This window comes from Chlorocebus sabaeus, chromosome 10 (assembly GCF_047675955.1).
Source record: "Chlorocebus sabaeus isolate Y175 chromosome 10, mChlSab1.0.hap1, whole genome shotgun sequence".
Classification (NCBI taxonomy): domain Eukaryota; kingdom Metazoa; phylum Chordata; class Mammalia; order Primates; family Cercopithecidae; genus Chlorocebus; species Chlorocebus sabaeus.
Window position 1 is genome coordinate 125,855,489 of NC_132913.1, and position 22,435 is coordinate 125,877,923.

Consider the following 22,435-nt stretch of genomic DNA (forward strand, 5'->3'; position numbering starts at 1 on the left):
ATGGGCTTTTTGACACTGAGATTCCCTGAGCTGTCAACAGCTCAGTGGACTCTTGTCTTCCTCTCCTGCTAGCTGGGCACTGACCTCCCTGTGGGTCCCCCAGCAAAGCTGGCACTCTGCCTGAACATTCTGCCTTGCTTAAGTAGGTTCACATTTGGGCAAACGCCCAGTACCCAGAGGTGTGTGAGACACTGGTGTACCCAGAGGTGTGTGAGACACTGGAGTACCCAGAGGTGTGTGAGACACTGGAGTACCCAGAGGTGTGTGAGACACTGGCGTACCCAGAGGTGTGTGAGACACTGGCGTACCCAGAGGTGTGTGAGACACTGGAGCTCTGTGTTCTGCTCGAGGGGATGAATGAGCCTTTACTACAGGGTGTGAGGGTATCACATTGGTAAACATACTTAGACTCTTAAAGTCATTCTGGAATCCCTGCAGAATCCAGAAAGCATTCTGCCCAAGAATATTATAATTTTTGCTTATTTCTAAGTAGTGCATACAGAGCTGATCACTTTGCCTTAATGAGTATATTTTAATTTCATTTGTTTGTGAACTGTTTTACATTACATTACAGATTAAGTTTAATATATATTTTCATTGTGCTATTTTATGTCAGGAAGAAGGGACCCTAAAACCAGTGAAAATAGTCTTTCCCCTGAAAAAGAACATAACTCTTCCTACTGTAAAGCTAAGAAGGAACATAGCATGAAACAGCTCGGTAAGCTCAGTGAACCACAGTGGAGGCTGTGAGTGAATGTTGAGAGTTGAAACCTTTACTGCCTGGTCCTTTGCTTCTACTTGGTCACTGAACACGTGGAAGTCTGCGGGGATGGTTGGCATAGGTGTGGCCCTCCTTGACCTGGGGCCTGAGCTCTGGAACACTGCCTTCTGACCGGAGTGGAGAGGGGGCAGAGGGACATGTTGGCCCCATGCAGCGCTGCCCCTGGCCAGGTGAGGATTTCCTATCCTGAGTCAATCACAGGCTTCAATTGTCCATTTGAGTTTTCTTTCAATGATTCTGCAGACATTTATGATAATAAAGAGAACACAGGGGTACATATGTGCATGTTAGTTTGTGATGAATCTTCAAGGAAAATGAAGCCAAGAGGAGCAGGGATGAGGGGCGGGAGCAGGGAAGGCCTCTCCGAGGGAGGACATCTGGACAGAGAGCTGACTTGGGTGAAGGAGGACATGCAGGTGTGTGAGTGGTGAGGCGGGTGGAGAGAGGAACAGCGATAGGGTAAAGGACTGGGCCAGGAAGCACGGCCCGGAGCCGCCGGTCCCAGAGCTGCTGGTCCCGGTCCATAGCAGCTGTGTGGTTTACAGTGAGTGCACACAGAAGTTCTTGAAGAGTTTTAAGCAGCACAGAGGCAAGATTTGACTTAGGTTTTAGAACTCCTTTTAAAACTGTGGCATGGCAGGAGTAAAGGCTGCAGAGCAGTGAGGAGGGGCCGTGGCATCTGGATGAGAGGAGGTGAGGGTTGGGACCAGAGTGCCAGCGCTGAGAGCGGGTTGGGTTTACTGTGCTGATGGGTGGGGCACCACTTGTTTGAATGGAAAGGAATCAAAGATGAGATTCATTCTGGGGGGGTCTGGGCTCCTAGGGGGTGGCCTGGCCTTTATTGACATGGAAGGTTCTGGGAGACACTGGTTGGTGGAATGGGTGGCAGTGTTAGGAATTCTGTGTTGGACAACAAATTTGAGATGGCTGTGGACCAACCAAGTAGAAACATCTAGTAGACAACTGGATGTATTGACTTGGAGATCAGGAGAGAGCTGGAGAAACCGAAGGGAAAAACAAAAAATGGAGAGTTCTAGCATACAAGTGGTGTTTACAGACATGGACCTTTGTGCAGTAATGGGTCCAGGGGCGTGTGTAGGTAGGAAAGGGCATGGTGAGCTCTGGAGCCTGTTGTGGTCCCACAGGTCAGAGGAGGAGGAGGAGGAGGACGAGGAGGAGGAAGAGGAGGAGGAGGAGGGAGGATCATTCTTGCAAAGGAAGCAGAAGGCCAACAAGTTGGAGGAAAATTTGGAGAGGAAGAAAGTGTTAGGGAAGGAGAGGGAGTTTCTTGTCAGGCTCTAATGAGGGGAGTCATGTGGAGGCTGAGAATTGACCATTTAGTTGACAAGACAGTTTGCTGGTGACCTTGGCGTAACCCTTATAAATCCCAACTAAAACAACCAAACACAAAATCTTTTATAATATTTTAATCTGTTGCTAACTATTTTATGTCAGGAAGGAAGGAGGATAATATTTCAGCTAAAATTTTAGACTCCGTAGTGTCTGGAATAAATAATGAGCCAAATCAGGAAACGACAACTTCAGAAATAGGTAAGAAAAATATATTCTTTAGTTTAAATTCCTCATCACTTCATTGTGAATGGTTTTATCTCAATGTAGTTATACATTGTTAAAAAATTATTCTAACTACTTTCATGTTCCTGAGACTTTTTCTGATATACTGAAGATTGGACATAACTTGAGGTTTTATTTGCTTTAATATGCTAAGTTATATGATAACTTTATTAACTCAGCTTTAAGTTAATTATATGGCTTTCTATACATAGATTATTTTTACACTTCAGTCAAAATGCTTTCTTAATCTTGCTGTTGGGATCTCACAGTGGTGTGGGTGATGACACAGAGAAACGGTTTTTATTTCTTCATGCTGCTCTGCTTTATTCTACTCAGAAAATGCTGGTAGTAGAGGTGTTTAAAGTGCTTGTTAGGCACATTGGGAAGCTGGCCTGTCACAGCCAATCACATTCAGGCCAGCGTGTGGCGGGCGTGCCCAGCCCTCATCCTGCTGCCTCAGAGGGGATGGTCCTTGGTTCAGTATCAGTAATTACTGTCATCTGTGACTTCAGACGGAATTCTTCAGAAATACTAGAATTCTCCAGTGGCACTTTAGGAAAAAATAGTGTAAAATTAGACTTTAGGGGAAGAGGAAATTTTTGCTGGCCGAACTTGCCATATATCTGTCTGAGTTTTACAAATTCTGAAGCGTAGCGGGAATACCGATGAGCACATCCTTCTTTCTCCCCTCAGAGCTGTTCCCCCCAGAGCTGGCGTTTCCAGGAGTGGGCGTGCTTGGTACAGCAGCTGCAGTGTGAAAGATGACCTGTGGTTATTTTATTCCAAGTGGGGTGACTATATGGGAGTTGCCTGGGTCTCCAGTAGCATGGGATGGTGGAGTAAACGGTGACGGAGCTGGAGCAGGGTGTTTCCACTGAAGAGAGCCCCTGCCACGCGGGCATGCGTGTTACCGTTCAGCCACATCTTGGTGATGTATGTTTCTTTTTGTGGCAGCTTTCCTTATCCCTAGGAGTCTGTGGGGAAACACCCAGGCACACTGCAATCCTGCACTGCAGGAGAGAGCAGCAGGCAGTGGCAAAAGGCTGAGGGGTGGACTCCTGGTAGCCCCCACTCGGCTAGCTAGGACCCCATCTCTGAGGCCACAGGGGCGACTCCCCACCTCCTGCTTACCCACCTCATGGCCTTGAGCCAGCCACATGAGTGGGTTCTCTGAGCCACAGTTTCCTCGTCATAAATGGGCATAAAGATACCTGCCTTGAAGGTGAATGAGGTGTGCATAAAGTGGCGGCTCGTCCCAGGCATGCCGTGGTTTAACCCGCTTTATCACGGATCACCTCAGCTGAACTGCCAGCCCCGGATCAGGGCGAGACAGCGCTCATCCTGAGACGGGCAACGAATTTAGAACAAATTGAAAGCATTCTCCAGACAGGTAGTGACGACTTTATAGGTAATATCAACAAGTGTGAAGATAACACAAGCCTAGGCAGTAAGAAGCAAAAACTGCAAACGTGGTTTCTGGGTTGAGCTTTTTGCAGAGATTGGGATGGAACCTGATGCCACCTGCCGGGGAGCAGCGTCTCCTGCTATCCTTGGGTGGTGGTGTAGGGGTGGGTGGCGGTGCGAGGGATTGGGAACAGCGGCCAGGAGCAGAGCCTGGGCTCTGGAGGGACTCCCGGTCCCTCCTCTTTCTCCTCCCCGACCCTGGCCCTGCTCCCCTGGGGTCCTGCCACAATGGGGACTTGGGGGTCTCTGTCCTCGCAGTTGCAGGTGTTATCTTGCACTGGCCATGGTTTAACATTTGGAATTCAGAGTTTGCTAGCAGTTGTTACAGTTCCTTAATTTCTTCATTGGGGGTGAACCCTGGTGCACTGCCATTGGGTCTGATTAATGAGCTGGTCCTCACAGTACCTTTCCTTCTTAGTGCTTCAAGGAAAAGTTCATGTTGTCAAAGCTGGCCTTTGTTGCACCGACTGACTCGGCCCTTGTGAGCCCTGTGCCCGTAGCCTGGGTCATCATCAGAGAATTTGTGTGTTTTATTGTTATTTTGGTTTTTTGGGTGGATTAAAGAGTTCAACAAGGAATTTATCCACTTCTTTTTCAAAACATGAACAAATTTCTTGCTGTACTCCAGTCGTTAGGCAAGCTGTAAGGCATGCTTTGTTCGCTTTACAATTGTGTGACGGTTCCAAGTTTTTCTGGAACATTAAGCCATGTCTTTATTTTGCTTAGTTTCCCTCATTTCATTTTTGCTTACTTGTCTGTTTTTATTGTGAAAAATATGGAAAAGTAGAAAGAATAGTACAACTAATGCCCATATACCTTTCACCCAGATTCACTAGTTCTAACATTTTTGCCATTTTGCTTAGTGTACAGTTATGCATGTGTGTGTGTATATATATATATTTTGGGACAGAGTCTCACTCTGTTGCCCAGGCTGGGGTACAGTGGCGTGATCTCAGCTCACTGCAACCTCCACTTCCCAAGTTCAAGTGAGTCTTCTGCTTCAGCCTCCTGAGTAGCTGGGACTACAGGTGTGTGCCACCATACCCGGCTTCTTATGTGTATTTTTGAGACAGGGCTTTGCTCTGTCACTCAGCCTGGAGTGCAGTGGTATGATTATAGCTCACTGCAGTCTTGAACTCCTGGGCTCAAGTGATCCTCCCGTCTCAGCCTCTTGACTGGCTGGGACTACAGGCATGTGTGACCATGCCAAGCAATTTTTTTTTTTTTTTTGTAGAGAGGGCATCTCACTTTGTTGCCTAGGCTGGTTTGAACTCCTGGGCTTAAGTGATCCTCAAAGGATCACTTTCACCTCACACTCCCAAAGTGCTGGGATTACAGGCATAAGCCACCATACCCAGCATCTAGTTACATATTTTAATGAACTGTTTCAAAGTATGTTAAAAAACATCCTAGCACTTTATCTCTACATAGTTCGACATGCAGCTTTATAAAAAGTACATTTTCCTATATAGCCAGAAAAGTATTGTCTAACTGAACTCAGTTATTGCTTCCTAATAGCAGCTAAAACCCAAGCCATATTCTGATTGTCCCAGAAATATTTTTCTATTCTTTTTCTTTTTTTTTTTTAACACTGGCTATTTGATCACATTTAACTTAGTGTAACTAAATTTTTTACAGAACACTGGCAGAATGATGGACCTCTTTCAATTGTATGTGTGGGCCGTACATCTGCTTAGTTTCAGTTAATAGTGACTGATAGGGACCGGCCCCTCCCAGCCGGGCACAGTGCTCCTGGCTTTATGCACAAGATCTCATTTGACTCAGGATGGCTGCGTGAGGTGGGGCAAACTGTGACTCAGGAAGGCTGAGGGACCTGACCAAAGCATAGCCCGTGGAGAGAGAAAGCGCCAGTGTTCCACCCTAGGGCATCTTGAGCCAGGGCTCACATTCTCACCTACAAGGTTCATTGGTTACCAGGTAGCTCCAGACAACAGATTGTGTTTATGCTGTGACTCTTTTTAAAATTTTTATTTTGCCAATTCATAGTCATTTTTATTTTATTTCTTTTTTGAGATGGAGTCTCACTCTGTTGCAAGGTTGGAATGCAGTGGCGCAATCTTGGCTCACTGCAACCTCCGCCTCCCGGGTTCAAGGGATTGTCATGTCTCAGTCTCCTGAGTAGCTGGGATTGCAGGTGTGTGCCACTAGATCCAGCTAATTTTTGTGTTTTCAGTAGAGATGGGATTTCACCATGTTGGCCAGGCTGGTCTCGAACTCCTGACCTCAGGTGATCCACCTGTCTGGGCCTCCCAAAGTGCTGAGATTACAGGTGTGAGCCACCGCTCCTGGCCATCATTTTCTTTTTATAAGTGCATTATTTATTTGTTTAAAACTATTATTTGACAAATTGGCTAGTCTCTTCTCCGTGATTAAGAATTGATTCTACAGTGTGGTATCATTAGTGAGCAGCGTATAGTCTGTTTTCATGTTCTTTCTCTCGGTGTGAACTTGGGGTTTAGTAAAGCTTACATAAGAATACCACTAGAACTTTGAAAAGGTAAAATTGTGAAAGTGTCATTGGTCTCTGAATTACAGAATGAAGATAATGCATTTATAATTTGCTTATTGTGATGGTGGGTATGGTAGAATATGGAAAATATTTGACACTTTGAAATCAAGTACACAACTTAAAATTATTAGAGTGTTTTCTTCTGAAGTTGATCATCTATAACTGCCAAGCTTATGTTTATTTTTAGATTTTTTTTTGTTAAGAACTTAATATTTCATGTTTATTCTCTGGTTAGCCTGTATAAAATATAAATAACTATTTGAACTGGACTAAGTCAGCATCATTTTCACAGATTAATAAAAATGTCTTTGCAAAATTATATGTCATCTATTTTATGTAGTTCTATTACATTATAAATAAAACAGTTATATGGTAGTTAATGTCAGGTTGATTCTGATGTAAGCTGTTTTGAATAGTTTTAAGAATTATTTGATTGGGTTTCAGGAAAGGGAACATTTTTCCAATTTTATTTTTGTCTCCCAATTTCTTTTTGGAGTGGTAGATCCTTTGACTGTGGGCTAGTTTTTCAGCTCTGGGTCCTGCTGTAATGTAGAACCTATTCTTCTAGTCCCTCATCTGGGCCCCCTGTCTTTTTTTTTTTTTTTTTTTTTTTTTGAGACAGAGTCCGGCTCTGTCATCGGGCTGGAGTGCAGTGGTGCCATCTCGGCTCACTGCAACCCCTGCTTCCCGGGTCCAAGAGATTCTCCTGCCTCAGCCTCCCAAGTAGCTGGAACTACAGGGGCATGCCACCACACCTGGCTAATTTTTGTATTTTTAGTAGAGATGGGATTTCACCATGTTGGCCAGGATGGTCTCGCTCTCTTGACCTCGTGATCCGCCCGCCTCAGCCTCCCAAAGTGCTGGGATTACAGGTGTGAGCCACCATACCTGCCTCCTACCCTTTTTCTTTTTCTTTTTTTTTTTTTTTTTTTTTTCCAGACAGGATCTCACTCTTAAACGCAGGCTGGAGAGCAGTGGCACAATCATGGCTCACTGCAGCCTCGACCTCCTGGGCTCACGCGATTCTCCTGCCTCAGCCTCCTGGGTAGCTGGGACTACAGGCACCTGCCACCACGCCTAGCTAATTTTTTTTTTTTTTTTGAGACGGAGTCTCGCTCTGTCACCCAGGCTGGAGTGCAGTGGCCGGATCTCAGCTCGCAGCAAGCTCCGCCTCCCGGGTTCACGCCATTCTCCTGCCTCAGCCTCCCGAGTAGCTGGGACTACAGACGCCCGCCACCTCGCCCGGCTAGTTTTTTTTTGTATTTTTTAGTAGAGACGGGGTTTCACCGTGTTAGCCAGGATGGTCTCGATCTCCTGACCTCGTGATCCACCCGTCTCAGCCTCCCAAAGTGCTGGGATTACAGGCTTGAGCCACCGCGCCCGGCCACGCCTAGCTAATTTTTGTAGAGATGAGGTTTCGTCAGGTTGCCCAGGCTCGTGCCTGCCTTGGCCTCCCAAAGTGTTGGGACTACAGGCATGAGCCACTGCGCTTGGCCTCTTTTTTTTTTTTTTTTTCAAGATAGGGTCTTACTCTTCTCCCTGGACTGGAGTACAGTGTTGTGATCATAGCTTACTGCAGCCTCGAATTCCTGGACTCAAGTGATCCTCCCATCTCAGCCTCCTGCGTAGCTAACTACAGGTGTGTGTAACCATGCCTGGATAGTTTTTTAAATTTTATATTTTTTGTGGAGACGAGGTCTCCCTATGTTACCTAGGTTGTCTTTACTCCTGGGCTCAAGTGATCCTCCCACCTAGGCCTCCCAGATTGCGGGGATTATACGTGTAAGCCACTGTGCCCAGCCTATTTTTGTTTTTCACAGCAAAAATATTTTCTCAGGTGTTTGGTATTTTTTCTATCTTCATAAACTTTGGAACATCAGTCAGTAATTAGTCGACAAGTATGTGAAAGTTTTCAGTATGGCCAGGACTGTGCACTGTGTCCAAAATATTTTTTTCTTTTCTTCCTGCGTTTCTGAAACAGCCGCCTACTTGCAGCCTCTCACCTGCTGGGTCTGGCTGTAGTGGGGAGGTGAGTGGAAACTGGCAATGTCAGGTAGTTCCAGAAATGGGGGGCGAGGGCAGTCTGCCCCTCCTGGCCTGAATAGACCCAGGATCCACTCACAGTCTGGGGTGTCCTTTCCCTTTCACCCCAGAGCCGCCCATGGGGGAGGAACATTCTAGATGCATGTTTTCTAAAAGCTGCCTTTAGTCAGTCCTTTGTAAACTTGCAGTGTGGGAAAACATAGATAAGTGAGTGTGCTCTATGTTAACGAAGCTGCTGATCACCGGCCCTTTGGTGTACAGTCTTAATGACTAATTTTAAACTGTTTTATGTCAGGAACAAAAGAAGCTAATATTAAGTCAACTAGTATTTCAGATGATAATTCAGCTTGTCTGCGGTGTGAGAATACTGAGCCCGACCCCGCAGAGAAGCAGAAAGGTAAGAACAGTTCCGTTTCGCCTTTTCCTGGCGAGAGCAGAGTGAGCCCTCCAGAACCTTCTTCCCAAAGGGCCGCAACCCAGAGCCCAAGGTTTTCCCCTTGGGTCTGAACGTGGCAAGTGATTCACTTCTGCCTTTTTGCATAAACTAGAATCGAACATGGTGGTTTCTTGATAGCATTGGACCCACTCGTGTGCTCCCCCAATATTAGTGAGAGGAGGTGACATGGTTTATCACTTGGGGGGTATCATGAGTGGTCCCTGGAAAGTTTCGGGGTCACTACTTGGAGAGCCCCACCGGCCAAGAGGTGTACCCCCCCAGACTTCATGGTCACAGTGCTGTGGCCACCGTGATTTTTCCATCACTTTCTTTCAGTGTTGAATTATACCTCAGTGAGACTTTACTTTCACCATAAATTTTCTCAGCCTTAAAAAAAACTTTGGTAAACTAGCCATTCAATGTTTGTGTTTTGAGGCCTTGGAGTTCATAACAGGCCTGCAAGAGTGTCAGTGCCCAGGTAACCAAGACTTGTGCCGGCGCCAGCAGCAGGGTGGGGTGTGGCCAGACGAGGGATGATATTTGTTGATTCGTCAAACAGAAAATTATCTGTTGAAGGCCTACTACATGTCAGCTCTGAGCCTGGGAGTGCATGAGCCAGTGAAGTCAGGCTGGCCTTCTGCCTTCCTGGTGCAGATGAGGCTCGAAGATCAACCAAAACCATTTGATGAAGTAGCATTCTGGGACGGGGGGGCCTTGGTTCGTGAGGGTGGCCCAGAGAGCCTGCAGGGCAGAAGGGACTGCATAAACCAAGATCCCAGCTGGGATGCGACTGCAGCAGGGCTGGCTCAGCCCAGAGGAAGTGCCAGAGCCACGTCCCTGTGCCAGCTTATGGAGTTTAACCTTTATTGGAAGAGCAGCGGGAGGCTAATTATATCTTTAGGAGGAACAGTATAATGATATTTAGATTTTAAAGACTGGCCATGTTAATTAGGGAGGGTTAAAGATTGTCCAGAGAAGACAGAGAGACCTGGACTGTGGAGGAGCCCTGGGAAGGGAGAAGTGGTGGGATTCCAGGGCTGCTGGCATGTGATGGGGGAGCCGGACTGGAGTGTAGGGGGAGGGCCCAGGTTAGAGAGGAGCTGTGAGAGTTGCTGGCGCCGGGTGATGGCGGGAGCCTGGGTGGGGACTAGGTCACCTGGGACGAGATTGTGAGGGCAGGAGCTGGCAGAGTGTTGGCACTGTAGAAGCACAGGCCTCGGGGAGGATGGTGTGGGCCATGTGGCAGGTGCCTTGGGTTCTGGGTGACGGGGACTGGAAGTATCCATTGAAAGGTAGAGAGTTCACTGTGCTGACTTTCCTTCGGGGTATCGGCCTTGTGGCTGAATAACCACACCTCTCAGGAACCTTTCTGAGTGCTGTGTTAACCCAGGGCCTGTCCTGAACACCCTGGTGTTTTGAAGAAAGAGCCGGGGGTTTGAAACTGTGTCTGCTGCCTGCCCCCAGGTTGCACGAGGACTCTTAGTGCTGGTTTCTGCTAAGCACACGCTCCAGGCCACACAGCCATGAGGAGAAGATCTTCTGTCACCTGCTCTTGGTCCCCAGCAGTCCCATCCCAGGGTTGAGCTGCGTCCTCCACCCGCATTGGGTGCAGCACCCAAAGTGCTGGGGTCTCTGAAACTGCTTCTAGTGGCACTATCTGAACCACATTCTCCAGGCCCCTGCTAACCACTGTGCCCTGCAGTCCCCTAGGCCCTGGCGGGTGCCAGGCTGCCCCCTGTGCTGTGGCACTTTGTGGGGTGTGACCTCTGGAGGCTCCCAGGCCCTTATTAATAGGGTCCTCTAGTGCCTCCTGGTTCCCCTTGATCCACAAGCTCAGCCCCCTCTCTCCCTGCCCGAGCCACCCTCTTAGGGCAGCATTTATGAGCTCGTGACTGTTACGCTCACGGAAAGTCCTCCTGTGAATAAACGAGCTGGAGGTGTCTGTGCAGCGCTCCTCACTCTGCGCTGTGTGGACCCTCAGAATAACCCAGGCTGATGTCTCGAGGCTGTATGAACTGTTCCTGTCTGGGGTGGGGCCATGCTAAACAAGTGGCTGCATCAGGCCCTGCTGCCTCCTCTCTGCCCATAGAGTGTCCTGAGTTGTCATGTGAAGCCATGCGCTTTCCGCTCCTCTGCAAATGCGTTTGTGCATCTTAAGAGTGTGAAACAGAGATTTCTCACCTGTGGTTTTGAATCCACCCCACCCCTGTGGTGCCACTGCTCATTTACTTTGACTGTTTAGGTCACATTTGTCCCCAAGACACAGCACTTGAAGAAAAAGGATCCTGGGTGAAGGTGCAGAGGTGGCCCTGTGTTGAGCTGGAAGAATTTCTTCTGCTTTCAGGAGCTGATGGAAAAATACTTACCAATCATGTCTATAAGATGGGCTGTTGTTGGCTGTCTCCCAGTCTGTGGAACGGCCTGGGATTTGGTTGGCCAGGTTCAGGCTGTTGCGTGGTTCCCTCACATTTGGATGTGCTTTTTCTGTGGCTCTGGCTTTGTTGATTCTTGTCTCATGAACTTGTTTACTTCCTCTCTCCGGTGTGCTTTCTCCGCATCCCTGTGTCCTGTTTCTATTTAGTACCATTTTATGATGCACAGTTTGTTTGTTCTTTGTTTTTCTATTTTTGAAAATAAAACAAAATGGCAATAGGGACATTAGAAAAGCAGCTATGAGGAAATGATCTTTTTTTCTTAACAGACATCCAAAATTATGTACAATGTGTTTTTTCTCTGATTCTGTTCTCATCATTTACTATATTGAGGTTGACTTACACAAAAACTAATTTTCTGATGTGCTTTTTTTTTAGGTGACTCCGCCAGTGATGCAGGTGAGGAATGGCCTTAGATACCTATGTGTCATATCAATTGTATGCATGTGTGTGAATGTAAATGTGGACTCTCAGATTCATGGTTTATAAAGTGCATTAGTGAAAGTAACTTATTTTATGGAAAAAGATCTTAACTACCCTTATTTATTTATTTATTTATTGAGATGCAGTTTCACTCTCGTTGCCCAGGCTGGGGTGCAATGGTGCAATCTTGGCTCACTGCAACCTCTGCCTCCTGGGTTCAAGCGATTCTCCTGCCTCAGCCTCCCAAGTAGCTGGGATTACAGGCATGCACCACCATGCCTGGCTAATTGTGTATTTTTAGTAGAGACGGGGTTTCTCCATCTTGGTCAGATTGGTCTGGAACTCCTGACCTCAGGTGATCCGCCCACCTTGGCCTCCCAAAGTGCTGGGATTACAGGCGTGAGCCGCCATGCCCGGCGAACTACCCTAATTTAATTTGAGATTTAATTTATATCTTTTAAATTTGAAAAGAATACATTTCAGATTTTTTTTCCCAGAATATAAAGTATATTTCTAATATTCAAATTCTGACTATTTTCTGAAGAGTTAATTCCTTTTACTTTAAATAGTGGAGTAAACTTGTCTTAATAGTTTGGGCCTTGTTATTTACTGATTAATTCTTTTCATCAAAATGAAGAAAACTTTGTTCAGATTATAAACATAATATGGTACATACCAATGTAGAAAAATTTAAAAATACCAAAAAAAGAACAAAAATTAAAAGCACTGGTAATTCTACTGCTTATAACATAAACGAATATTCTTCTAGAACCCTGTATATGTATGCATATGCATATAATTGTTAGATATATTACTGTCCTGGATTGTTACACAAAAAGGGGCTAGCATGTGACTGTGCCATAATTTACTTGGTGACTGCCTGTCAGTATCATCAGTGGTGATGGGTGAGCATCTTGACATGTGTCCATTTCTCCTCTTGGGCTGTATTTCCTGTAAGCACTGAGTTGATCGGCCTGCCTTTTGAATTTTATTTCTGAAGTAGTTGAACCAGTTTGTATTCCCTGGGTTGGAGTGTGCCCGTTTTCCCAAATCTTCACCAAGTTTAGATATCAGACATTGCTTTTCTCTTCATCAACATGATTGATGGAAAAATTGCTCATTTGTATTTGCAATTACAAATGTATTTGATTGCAAATAACTGCAAATACAAATGCAAATAATATTTTCAAATAGTTATCGGTGTGTTTTTTCCTTTGTGAATTGCTAATTGATTGTCATTTGTTTAGAAGGAGACGTTGGACCTGCTGGCCAAGATAAGTCTGACGTGCCAGAGACTCCAGAAATTCCTAATGAGCTTTCATCCCACATCAGGTCTGTGTGCTTTGAATCCCTTTCCCTCAGCAGAGTGATCACACCTAGGACGCTGCTGTGCTTCTCTTTCTGCTTGTTGCTGTTCATTTAGTGCTTGAGCTAACTTATGAGGAATTACTTGTACAAAAAATACAAGCATATCAGTTTTCTGTACCGGAGTCATATCACTATATGCAGAATATTTTGGAGACTTAGAGGAATTCAAAATTATAGCTGAATTGTGTGATGTTTTGATTAATGATAGTTGTTGGTATTTTGAAATTACTGCAAATACAAGTTGAAAGACGGACACTTTCTGGATGGTTGGGTTCCCGGGACGTTCCTGCTCTTCTGCAGAGTAGTGCGTCCTAACTAGCACATTGATTATGGCCTGGAGATGAGTGTTAGCATTCACCTGGGATTTCTTTTTCCACTTGGAAATGTGTAAGCCTTTCATACTCCTTTTTTGGTTTTCCAATATTTGGGTTTAGAAGAATTCCTCGGCCTGGGAGTGCAAGACCAGCCCCTCCCCGGGTCAAACGGCAAGACAGTGCAGAGGCGTTACCAACAGATAGGTAAGACTGGCTCAGCAGGGTGGTTCTCCAGTGGGCACAGTGCCTCCGATGAGAGAGAGGGGAGGGATGCAGCACATGGTGCTGGAAACATGCTATTGAGGAACAAAAAATGAGGGTAGGCCCTCGCCTCACACCATAGGCCAACAGACATGTCAGATGGATGAAAGAGAAAAACCATGCATACATGTACAATTAAATCTTCACATCTATGGGAAAATGTTGGACTGCATTTCTCTGACCCCTAGATTGAAGACTTTCTAAGCATGAAAACAGTAGAGGAATTAGGAAAAAAATAGGGGAAAAATTAGGGGCTTAATTGCACAAAAATTAAAAATAGAAGGTGATCAAAATGTTATAAGCAGGCTGGGCCTGGTGACTCACACCTATAATCCCAACATTTTGGGAATCCAAGGCAGGCGGATCGCTTGAGGTCAGGAGTTTGAGACCAGCCTGGCCAATGTGGTGAAACCCCCGTCTCTACTAAAAATACAAAGGTTAGCCGGGCGTTGTGGGGTGTGCCTGTAGTCCCAGCTACTCAGGAGGCTGAGGCAGGAGAATCGCTTGAACCCGGGAGGTGGAGGTTACAATGAGCTGAGATTGCACTGCTGTACTCCAACCTGGGCGACAGAGTGAGACTATCTCAAAAAAAGAAGTCGTAAGCAATATAAAGACAAACAACAGACAGGATGGACCAGAGTGGGTTTCAGATCAAATAAGAGGCAGGAATTGGAGGCAGGAGGAGTAGATGTGTTTTTCTAGGAGTTTTGCCACAAAGAGAAGTGAAGGAATAAGACTAGAAAGTGGGAAAGGTGGTGTCAAGGGGAGTTACGATTTTTCTGATGATGGGAACGATCCAGTGGAGAGGGGAAATTGATGATGTAGGCGACGTGAGACAGGGATTTGGTGGAGCAGAGTCCCAGCGTGGGTGTAGGAACTGGCATGGAGGTGGAGTCGGCACATGGTGTGGTGCAGATTCTTAAGGTGATTTTCTGGTACTTATTTTTCTCATGAGCTGTAAGAGGGTCTGGGGGAAGAAGAATGTCAGAGGAAAGAGGGGCGGGGTGAAGTCGCTGTGCACGAGAGTGGGCTAGTGAAGAGATGGGAGCAGAGGTTTTCCTCTAGGTTGTCCCCTTTGGGGACATTGGGCCATGATTGGGAGACATTTTCTGGTGTTCTGACGAGGGGGAGGGGTTAGGGCAGGGCTGTTGCTGAACCTCCTGCAATGCACAGGACAGTCTCCACCACAAAGGAGGGTGCGCTGCCTGTCCATGGTGCCTGGGCAGAGGCCGTGGCTGACAGCTGACTTCGGGGCAGCATCTGGCAGACTTGGGCATAAAGAGACAGGAGATGGTGTGGTGGAGCCTGTTCTGCAGCCGCAGTTGGCTACACCTGCAGGCATGGATGCACAGGTTGGATTAAACAGGGCTCAGCTGTGCCAAGCAAGTGCCCCAGAGAGAGGAGGGAAGGAGTTGGAGTATGTGGAAGCGCCATGGTCATGACCAACGTGGGATTTATGCCTGTGAATGAGGGAAGAGCCCTCGGGGTGAAGGTCAGGAGGAGGCAGTAGGATTGAGAGGCTGAAGGTGCTGGACGGGTGGAAGGATTGTTGGAGTCAGGTCCTAGGGCCATGAGCTAGGAAGATGGGTGCTGGTAAAGGCGTGGGGCACTGGATTGGAGATTGGGGCTTGCTGTTAGTGGTCGTGACGGGGTGACCCTGGGAGTGGGTGTCGAGTGTGGGAGGTGGGATCATCCCAGAAGGGTTCAGGGACCCAAGGCCAGGATCTGGGAAGGATCATTTCTCAATAGTTGAAATCACAAGTTAAGACAGGAGCAGTGTTGGCGAGAGTGGCAGGTCCAGGAGGACCGGGTGGGACCAGGGGTTGGCAGCTGATGGCAGCAATGATGGGGTCGAGGGTGACAAGATTTAAAGTTGCCAGTTTTTAGGGAGAATGATCTGGAAGCCACAGCAAGCAAAAGGAAATTACTGACCTTCCCTCTGGGCCTGTGACAAGAGGCCTGTGGGAGGAGCAGCAGCTGCAGCTGAGGGCTGTGGGGAAGCCGTGTCCTGGAGAGCAAGGTGGGACAGAGAGCAGCTGTCCATCAGGGCAGGCACGGGGGCGCAGGTGTCGGGGGGGGGGGTGCCACGTGGGCCACAGTGAGGGTATGCTGGGAGCACAGGAGATGAGGGACGGGAGCCCAGGCTTCTTGTGGTACTGACAGAGCAGCGGGTGCAAAGTGAGGTTGGTCCTGGCGGAGCCACACAGATGGTTGTTGAGCATCTCGAGGACCCAGGTGAGGAAGTCGAGCATACTTGAGGCAATGGGTGTTATTTTAAGAACTCGTTCCCAAGTGTCTACATTCCCTCTGGACCTTGTGCGTGGCGCTGAAGCAAGGGAGGGTTTTTGGGGGGGGGTGTGTGTGTGTATGCGTGTGTGTGTATGCGTGTGTGTATGCGTGTGTGTGTGTATGCGTGTGTGTATGCGTGTGTGTGTGCGCGTGTTTGTGTGTGTGCGTGTGTGTGCGTGTGAGTATGCGCGTGTTTGTGTGTGTGCGTGTGTGTATGCGTGTGTGTATGCGTGTGTGTATGTGTGCATGTGTATGCGTGCGTGTTTGTGTATGCGTGTGTGCGTGTGTGTATGCGTGTGTGTGTGCGTGTGTGTATGTGTGTATGCGTGTGTGTGTATGCGTGTGTGTATGCGTGTGTGTATGCGTGCATGTGTCTGTGTGTGTGTGTGTATGCGTGCGTGTGTATGCGTGTGTGTGTGCGTGTATGCGTGTGTGTGTATGCGTGTGTGTGTATGCGTGTGTGTGTGTATGCATGTGTGTGTGTATGCGTGTGCAGACATGCAGCACTGTGATAACGCAGCAGGGGAGTTAGGTGATTGCTTAAAGCACGAGTGTATATGGAAGAAACAAAGGCAGGAGGGGCCATCAAGGAGCCTGTAGAGTGTTTGGGTCTGGGGCTCACATTTGTACAGAGTGAGCTGACACTGGCCTGAGTGAGGAGTGAGGCCGCTCTAGGTGGGGTGGTTCTAGTGGGTGGCCCTGGAGAGCACGAGAGAGCCCTTGGGTGAAGGATGTCACCAAGGAGGACAAGGTGTGGGGCTGGAGGGCCAGGCTGTTGGACTTGCCCTGAATGATGATGGGACCTGGGTGGAGAGAGCAGTGTGTACGTGGTGCTGGGTGGGATATAGGGCAGCCACCGTGACTAGGAGTTGAATGAGGGGCCTCCAGCTGGGTGTGTGAAGAGAGGTCTGGAGTCACCCCTGGTCAGTGGGACCCCAGTGTGGCCCCTGCCCTGAGGTTTGTGACCCAGGGCAATAAGTGCCTCCAGGTAGAAAGCAGCAGGTGAAGGGCTCGTGTCACTGAGAGCGTGTTCAGGGGAGAGGCGGAGGCCCTGAGGGTCTTTGTCCAGTAGAGGGCATGGTGAGGCTGTGGGGGGGTGGGAGGCCAGGTGTGGACCAGGAGGCCTGGGCAGTACAGGGATGTGGGGAAGCTGGGTGGGGAGGGAGGGCAAGGCTCACAGGGACTCAGGCCTGGAGGGCTTGCAGAGGACACTGCAGACAGTCCGTCTTAGCTTCAGTGGGTAGCTTGAGATGCTGTTCTAGAGATGGTTGGTGATTAGATTCCTCTCTGCTGACCTGTGACACAGTTTCAGATGCCTAGGATTGATGAAAACGTGTGACTGATAGAGCATTTCTAATTTAATCTAATTTCTTTTTATTTAGATCAGGGAGTGGTAAAACTGTCTCAAATGTGATTGTAGAGTCGCACAATTCTGACAATGAAGAGGATGATCAATTTGTGGTGGAAGCTGCCCCTCAGCTCTCTGAAATGTCAGAAATTGAAATGGTTAGTTAACCGAAATGTGGTGTTTTTTAAATAACAATGTTTTACCTATTGAGATTAATATTCTAGCTTTTAGATTTATGAGGACAAAAATGTCATATAATTTTTCAGCTAGTTTTTTACCTTTGTTAATTTTGTTGTTCCTTTTTTGAGATCCACAGAAGCATGATTTTTAGAGTTCAGCAAGCCTGAATCTTCTTTTTTCCCCTTCCTTTCCTGCTCAGGTAACAGCAGTGGAACTAGAAGAAGAGGAGAAGCATGGTGAGTCCTGGACATGAGTGTGCATGCGTGTCCGTGTGTGCGCTCATGCACTTTCTCCACGTGTTCCTGGAAAGGATCCAGTGCAAGGGACTGTTGTGTGCCAGGTTCTGGTCTGGGTCACACTGGCGGGGTCACACTGGCGGTACATAGGACCCTGCGGGCATGGATTCCTCTAAGGCGATGGCTGCTGCTCCCAATCCTTAAAGGAGAGGGCGGGCACTGTTGGAAGCTGGAAACTCACTGGCAACTGTGCTACAGATGACGTCTTGTCTCATCCGTTAGATTAGATTGTGGAAGTAGATGATCTCTGAGGCCCTTTGCAAGTCTAGTTCTGGAATATTATTATTGGTTTTCTAGCTGGACAACTCAGTAGTGCAAACCCTGCTCCCCACACCAGGGTTTGAGTGTCCTGGAGCACAGTTTCTGCAGAAGAGGCAGGCTGAGTGCTTTCCTTTATAGATGTGTTCTCATAATATGACTTTGTTTCCTGGCACCCATCACAGGTGACATATGAGGGCTTGTTGGTTTTGGGGTTTTTTTTTTTTTGGTATCTATATGAAGCCACAATTTTTTTTTTTTTGGGGGGCAGAGTCTCGCTCTCACCCAGGCTGGAGTTCAGTGGTGCGATCTCAGCTCACTGCAACCTCTGCCTCCTGGGTTCAAGTGATTCTCGTGCCTCAGCCTCACAAGTAGCTGGGACTACAAGTGTGCACCACTATGCCTGACCAATTTTTGTATTTTTAGTAGAGACAGGATTTCGCTTCGTTGGCCAGGCTGGTCTCCAACTCCTAACCTCAAGTTATCCACCCGCCTTGGCCTCCCAAAGTGCTAGTATTACAGGCATGGGCCACTGTGCCCGGCCTAGTCACGGATTTTTAACATAGTGGATGTGTTTCATTTTAGCCCATCTCAATTTTTCTTGTTAATGTTCAGATTGCCCAGTGTTTGACCAGGGGAGCCTATTGGAGTTATTTTCTGGGGGCCTTTAGACACAGCCCAGTACACTCTTTAGCTTCCTTGTTTTCTGATACAACAAGGCGTTTCCAGCTTATTTTGTGTACTTCGTGCCCCGTAACTGCCTCATTTCTTCAAGGCACCCGGCTGCTTACTGCTCTGGGTTGCTTCTTGTTTCCAGGCATTTTCACTGCAAAAGCAGGGATATACTTTTTTTTTTTTTGATGGAGTCTTGCTCTGTCTCCCAGGCTGGAGTACAGTGGCGCGATCTGGGCTCACTGCAAGCTCCGCCTCCCGGGTTCACACCATTCTCCTGTCTCAGCCTCCTGAGTAGCTGGGACTACAGGCGCCGGCCACCTCGCCCGGCTAGTTTTTGTGTTTTTTTTAGTAGAGACAGGATTTCACCATGTTAGCCAGATGGTCTCGATCTCCTGACCTCGTGATCCGCCTGTCTCGGCCTCCCAAAGTGCTGGGATTATAGGCTTGATCCACCACGCCTGACCAGGGATATACTTTTCTAAAATAAGAAAGTTTATTCTGACTTCATGATGATATTTTCAATTCTGATTTAGGATTGTAGGGTTTTGCCTGCATTCTCTGGTTTTATATGTGCATCTCTTCCATCTCATGCCAAGCAGCCTTGCTCCCAGCAACAGCGGCTGTCCCCATGCTTTATGATCCTTCATATGCACACACAGCAATTTTGGAACACCACCACCGGTTTTTAACAACAGTAGGATTACTGGAAATGCTGAAGGATTTTATTTAATTTTTATTTTTTATTTTTATTTATTTATTTATTTTTGAGATGGAATCTCGCCCTGTCATCCAGCCTGGAGTGCAGTGGTGTGATCTTGGCTCACTGCAACCTCCACCTCCAGGGTTCAAACGATTCTCCTGCTTCAGCCTCCCAAGTAACTGGGATTACAGGCGCCTACCACCACACCCAGTTTTGTTTTGTTTTTTGTATTTTTGGTGGAGACGGGGTTTCACCATGTTGGCCAGGTTGGTCTCAAACTCCTGACCTCGCCAGCCCAAGGATTTTTTTTTTTTTTTAGTAGGTGGGTCTGCCTCTTTGTTGGGTATATCCTATTAGGGATGTATAGTCAGTTCCCGTTTTAAAGTTGTGAAACAATTCTTCTCTAGTGGCACATGCTTGCCAATTGGATATCACTAAGTTTATTTCATTTTGCATTCAACCTTTAGGCATTAGTGTTTAGCTTTTTAATGTAATATAATTCACATGATTTTAAGGTCAGATGTGCAAAACCAGGTATAATCAGAAATGTGGGGCTTTGACCCCTGTCTCCTCTACCCTCTACTCTCCCTGTCTCCTCTACCTTCTACTCTCTCTCTCCCTGTAGGTAACAGTAAAAAATAGGGTTTATGCTTACAGTTGAAAAACAAATAAATAAGTACATATACACGTGCATGTGTATTTACTGATATCTACACTTAATTCCATCTTGCTCTTCTTTTTAATTTGACAGTAGATGCAGGCATTCATTCTGCAGCAATGCAGAGAAACCATCCTCATTTGTCTTCACAGCCACGTGGTCCTCCACTGTGTGGACGCACCCTCATTGATTCAGTCAGCCTCGAGCTGATGCATGCTTGGATAAAACACTATTCCAAAAAACTTCATATGATATTTATCCCATGAGTAAATTCTGAAAGAAATGGAAAATTCTTACCCCAATGTAAAAGAAGTATCAGTACTTAGAAGCATTTCTTAATTGTTATTTCTGTTTGTAATAGATGGCTGTATTTTTGGATGTCAAGCTACATTCCTTCTTAATCTTTGAAAATAGAAAATCTGTTTTATTTCTAAAGCTTTTTACTTTTCAAGGAGCTGATTTCCCTGAAACACTTTGAAATTTGATAATTTCCACTACCAGCTGTCGTGTCACTCTTGTATACTATCTCCTTAACAAATAAAGATTATTTGAAACTGTTTCAGCATAAAAAGAGATAGGATAAAAACTTTGTGTTTTTCTCACCATCCCACCCATTTAGAATAGGTTTTTGGGGTAGAGAATAAACTTTTAACATAAAATCACTGATTTTTCAACAGGTGGACTTGTGAAAAAAATTTTGGAGACGAAGAAAGATTATGAGAAATTGCAGCAGTCATCCAAACCTGGGGAGAAGGTAATGGAATGATTTCCGTAAACACTGGCATTTTAGCAGTCTGTTTCATACGTTTACAAACTTACAAATTAGAACATCTTTCAAATATTACCATTATCAGTGATGTCTGTTCACATATTTAAATGCCATTCCTGGCCAGGCATGGTGGCTCACACCTGCAATCCCAGCACTTTGGGAGGCCAGCGCAGACAGATTACCTGAGCCCAGGAGTTCGAGACCAGCCTGGGCAACATGGCGAAACCCTGTCTTTACAAAAGATACAAAAATTAGCCAGGTGTGGTGGCACATGTCTGTAGTCCCAGCTACTTGGGGGGCTGAGGCAGGAGAATCACTTGAAGCCAGGAGGTGGAGGTAGTAGTGGATCGATTGTGCCACGGCACTCCAACCTGGGTGACAGAGTGAGACCCTGCCTCAGAAAGAAAAAAAAAATGCCATTCCTCCCTCCTCCCAGTTGGGAGGATATAAAGTGTGGGACTCTCTGTGTGTGGCTGCTTCCCTGGCCTGGTATCCAGCCCCGTCTTGGGAGGGGGCAGCGGCTTGCTTGGGGAGCTCAGGAGCCAAGAGCCAAAGGCCTGTTGGGCTCTAACTCCCTGACCCTCCCCTTCTGGCCTGGCCCATCCCTTCTCCCAGGTCCCGTCTGCAGACTGGGAGGCTGGCTGCCTGGCCCTGGCTGATTACAAAGAGACTGGGAATGTTTTTAAGTCTTTTTTTGAAATATGCGTTCTATTTTACCTGGCTCCCTGCAGTCCCCCTCACACATGTGTGATGTGCTTTTGTTGGGACCTGTGGCTTCTTGCCAGCCACTACCCTTTCCTTGGGCACATGACCACTGGGGCGGGCACCTGTGGGCCAGCAGGGTGTGTCTCAAATGCCACAGCCAGGTTTCTCTTATAGTCACTTTAAAGAGGAAGAAGAATTTTTTTTTTCTTTTAAACAGAAGTTTCTTGGATAGTTAGCCTAATAACTCAACAATTTAAAAAAGTTTTATATATAGGTGTGTGTGCACACACATGTACACACACATGCACACATATACGTATCTTTCCCCAGCTGAATTAATGGTTGTTTTAGTTAATTCTGCTTAACATGTCCTAGTTTGTCATGAAGCTAGGCCTGAAGTAGCCAATGAGAACTGTATAATTGAGACTAACAGTAGAGGGAGCCCTTTTAACAATAATAACTGGAGAATGTAGATAGAGGCTTTGCTGACAGCACCACTATTTGCCTTGCTGAAAGGAGAAATGCCTTCTGCAGTTTGTTTTCTCATCGATGGAATGTTAATACATTATAGTTCTTTCTGTATGCATGAGGGGTTGTCCTGGTGTCACTGGTGGTATTTCTGAGACCCAGTCGAAAACCCTGAATGTGTCCCTCCAGGCTCCTAGTGGAGGTCACCTTTGAAGCATCCGTTGGTTTAAATTTTGTAGCTATGATTTTTACCCAAGCGTATTAGGATTGTGTTTCAAAGTATCCCCCGGAGAGTAAATTATTTCAGATTGGTAAATCTTTTGGATTCAGAAGATAAAAGGAAAAGTGTCCTTTTTTGGTGAACATCTACTGTTTTGAAAAAAAGTAGGTAATGAGAACTTCAAAGTCAGGGGTGATGTATGTTACAGTTAGGGGAAAATCAGCAAGTGTCTGTATGATTTT

The 22,435-nt window shown here is 46.7% G+C and overlaps 1 protein-coding gene across 6 annotated transcripts in view; it reads left to right on the forward strand.

Annotated features, from left to right (window-relative positions):
• TRAF3IP1 (TRAF3 interacting protein 1) overlaps positions 1-22,435 on the forward strand; it is an 80,350-nt gene that overhangs the window by 15,768 nt on the left and 42,147 nt on the right. For 3 of the 6 annotated variants that reach the window (XM_073020199.1, XM_073020196.1, XM_073020197.1), the window contains 7 exons: positions 8,689-8,790; positions 11,640-11,660; positions 12,932-13,016; positions 13,487-13,570; positions 17,299-17,422; positions 17,644-17,680; positions 20,709-20,785. In XM_073020199.1, coding sequence (XP_072876300.1) covers positions 8,689-8,790; positions 11,640-11,660; positions 12,932-13,016; positions 13,487-13,570; positions 17,299-17,422; positions 17,644-17,680; positions 20,709-20,785 — 530 coding nt within the window. Of the gene's footprint in view, positions 1-2,236; positions 2,333-8,688; positions 8,791-11,639; positions 11,661-12,931; positions 13,017-13,486; positions 13,571-17,298; positions 17,423-17,643; positions 17,681-20,708; positions 20,786-22,435 lie in introns of all 6 variants that reach the window. The other 3 variants (XM_073020198.1, XM_073020200.1, XM_073020201.1) reach the window with 2 other exon arrangements.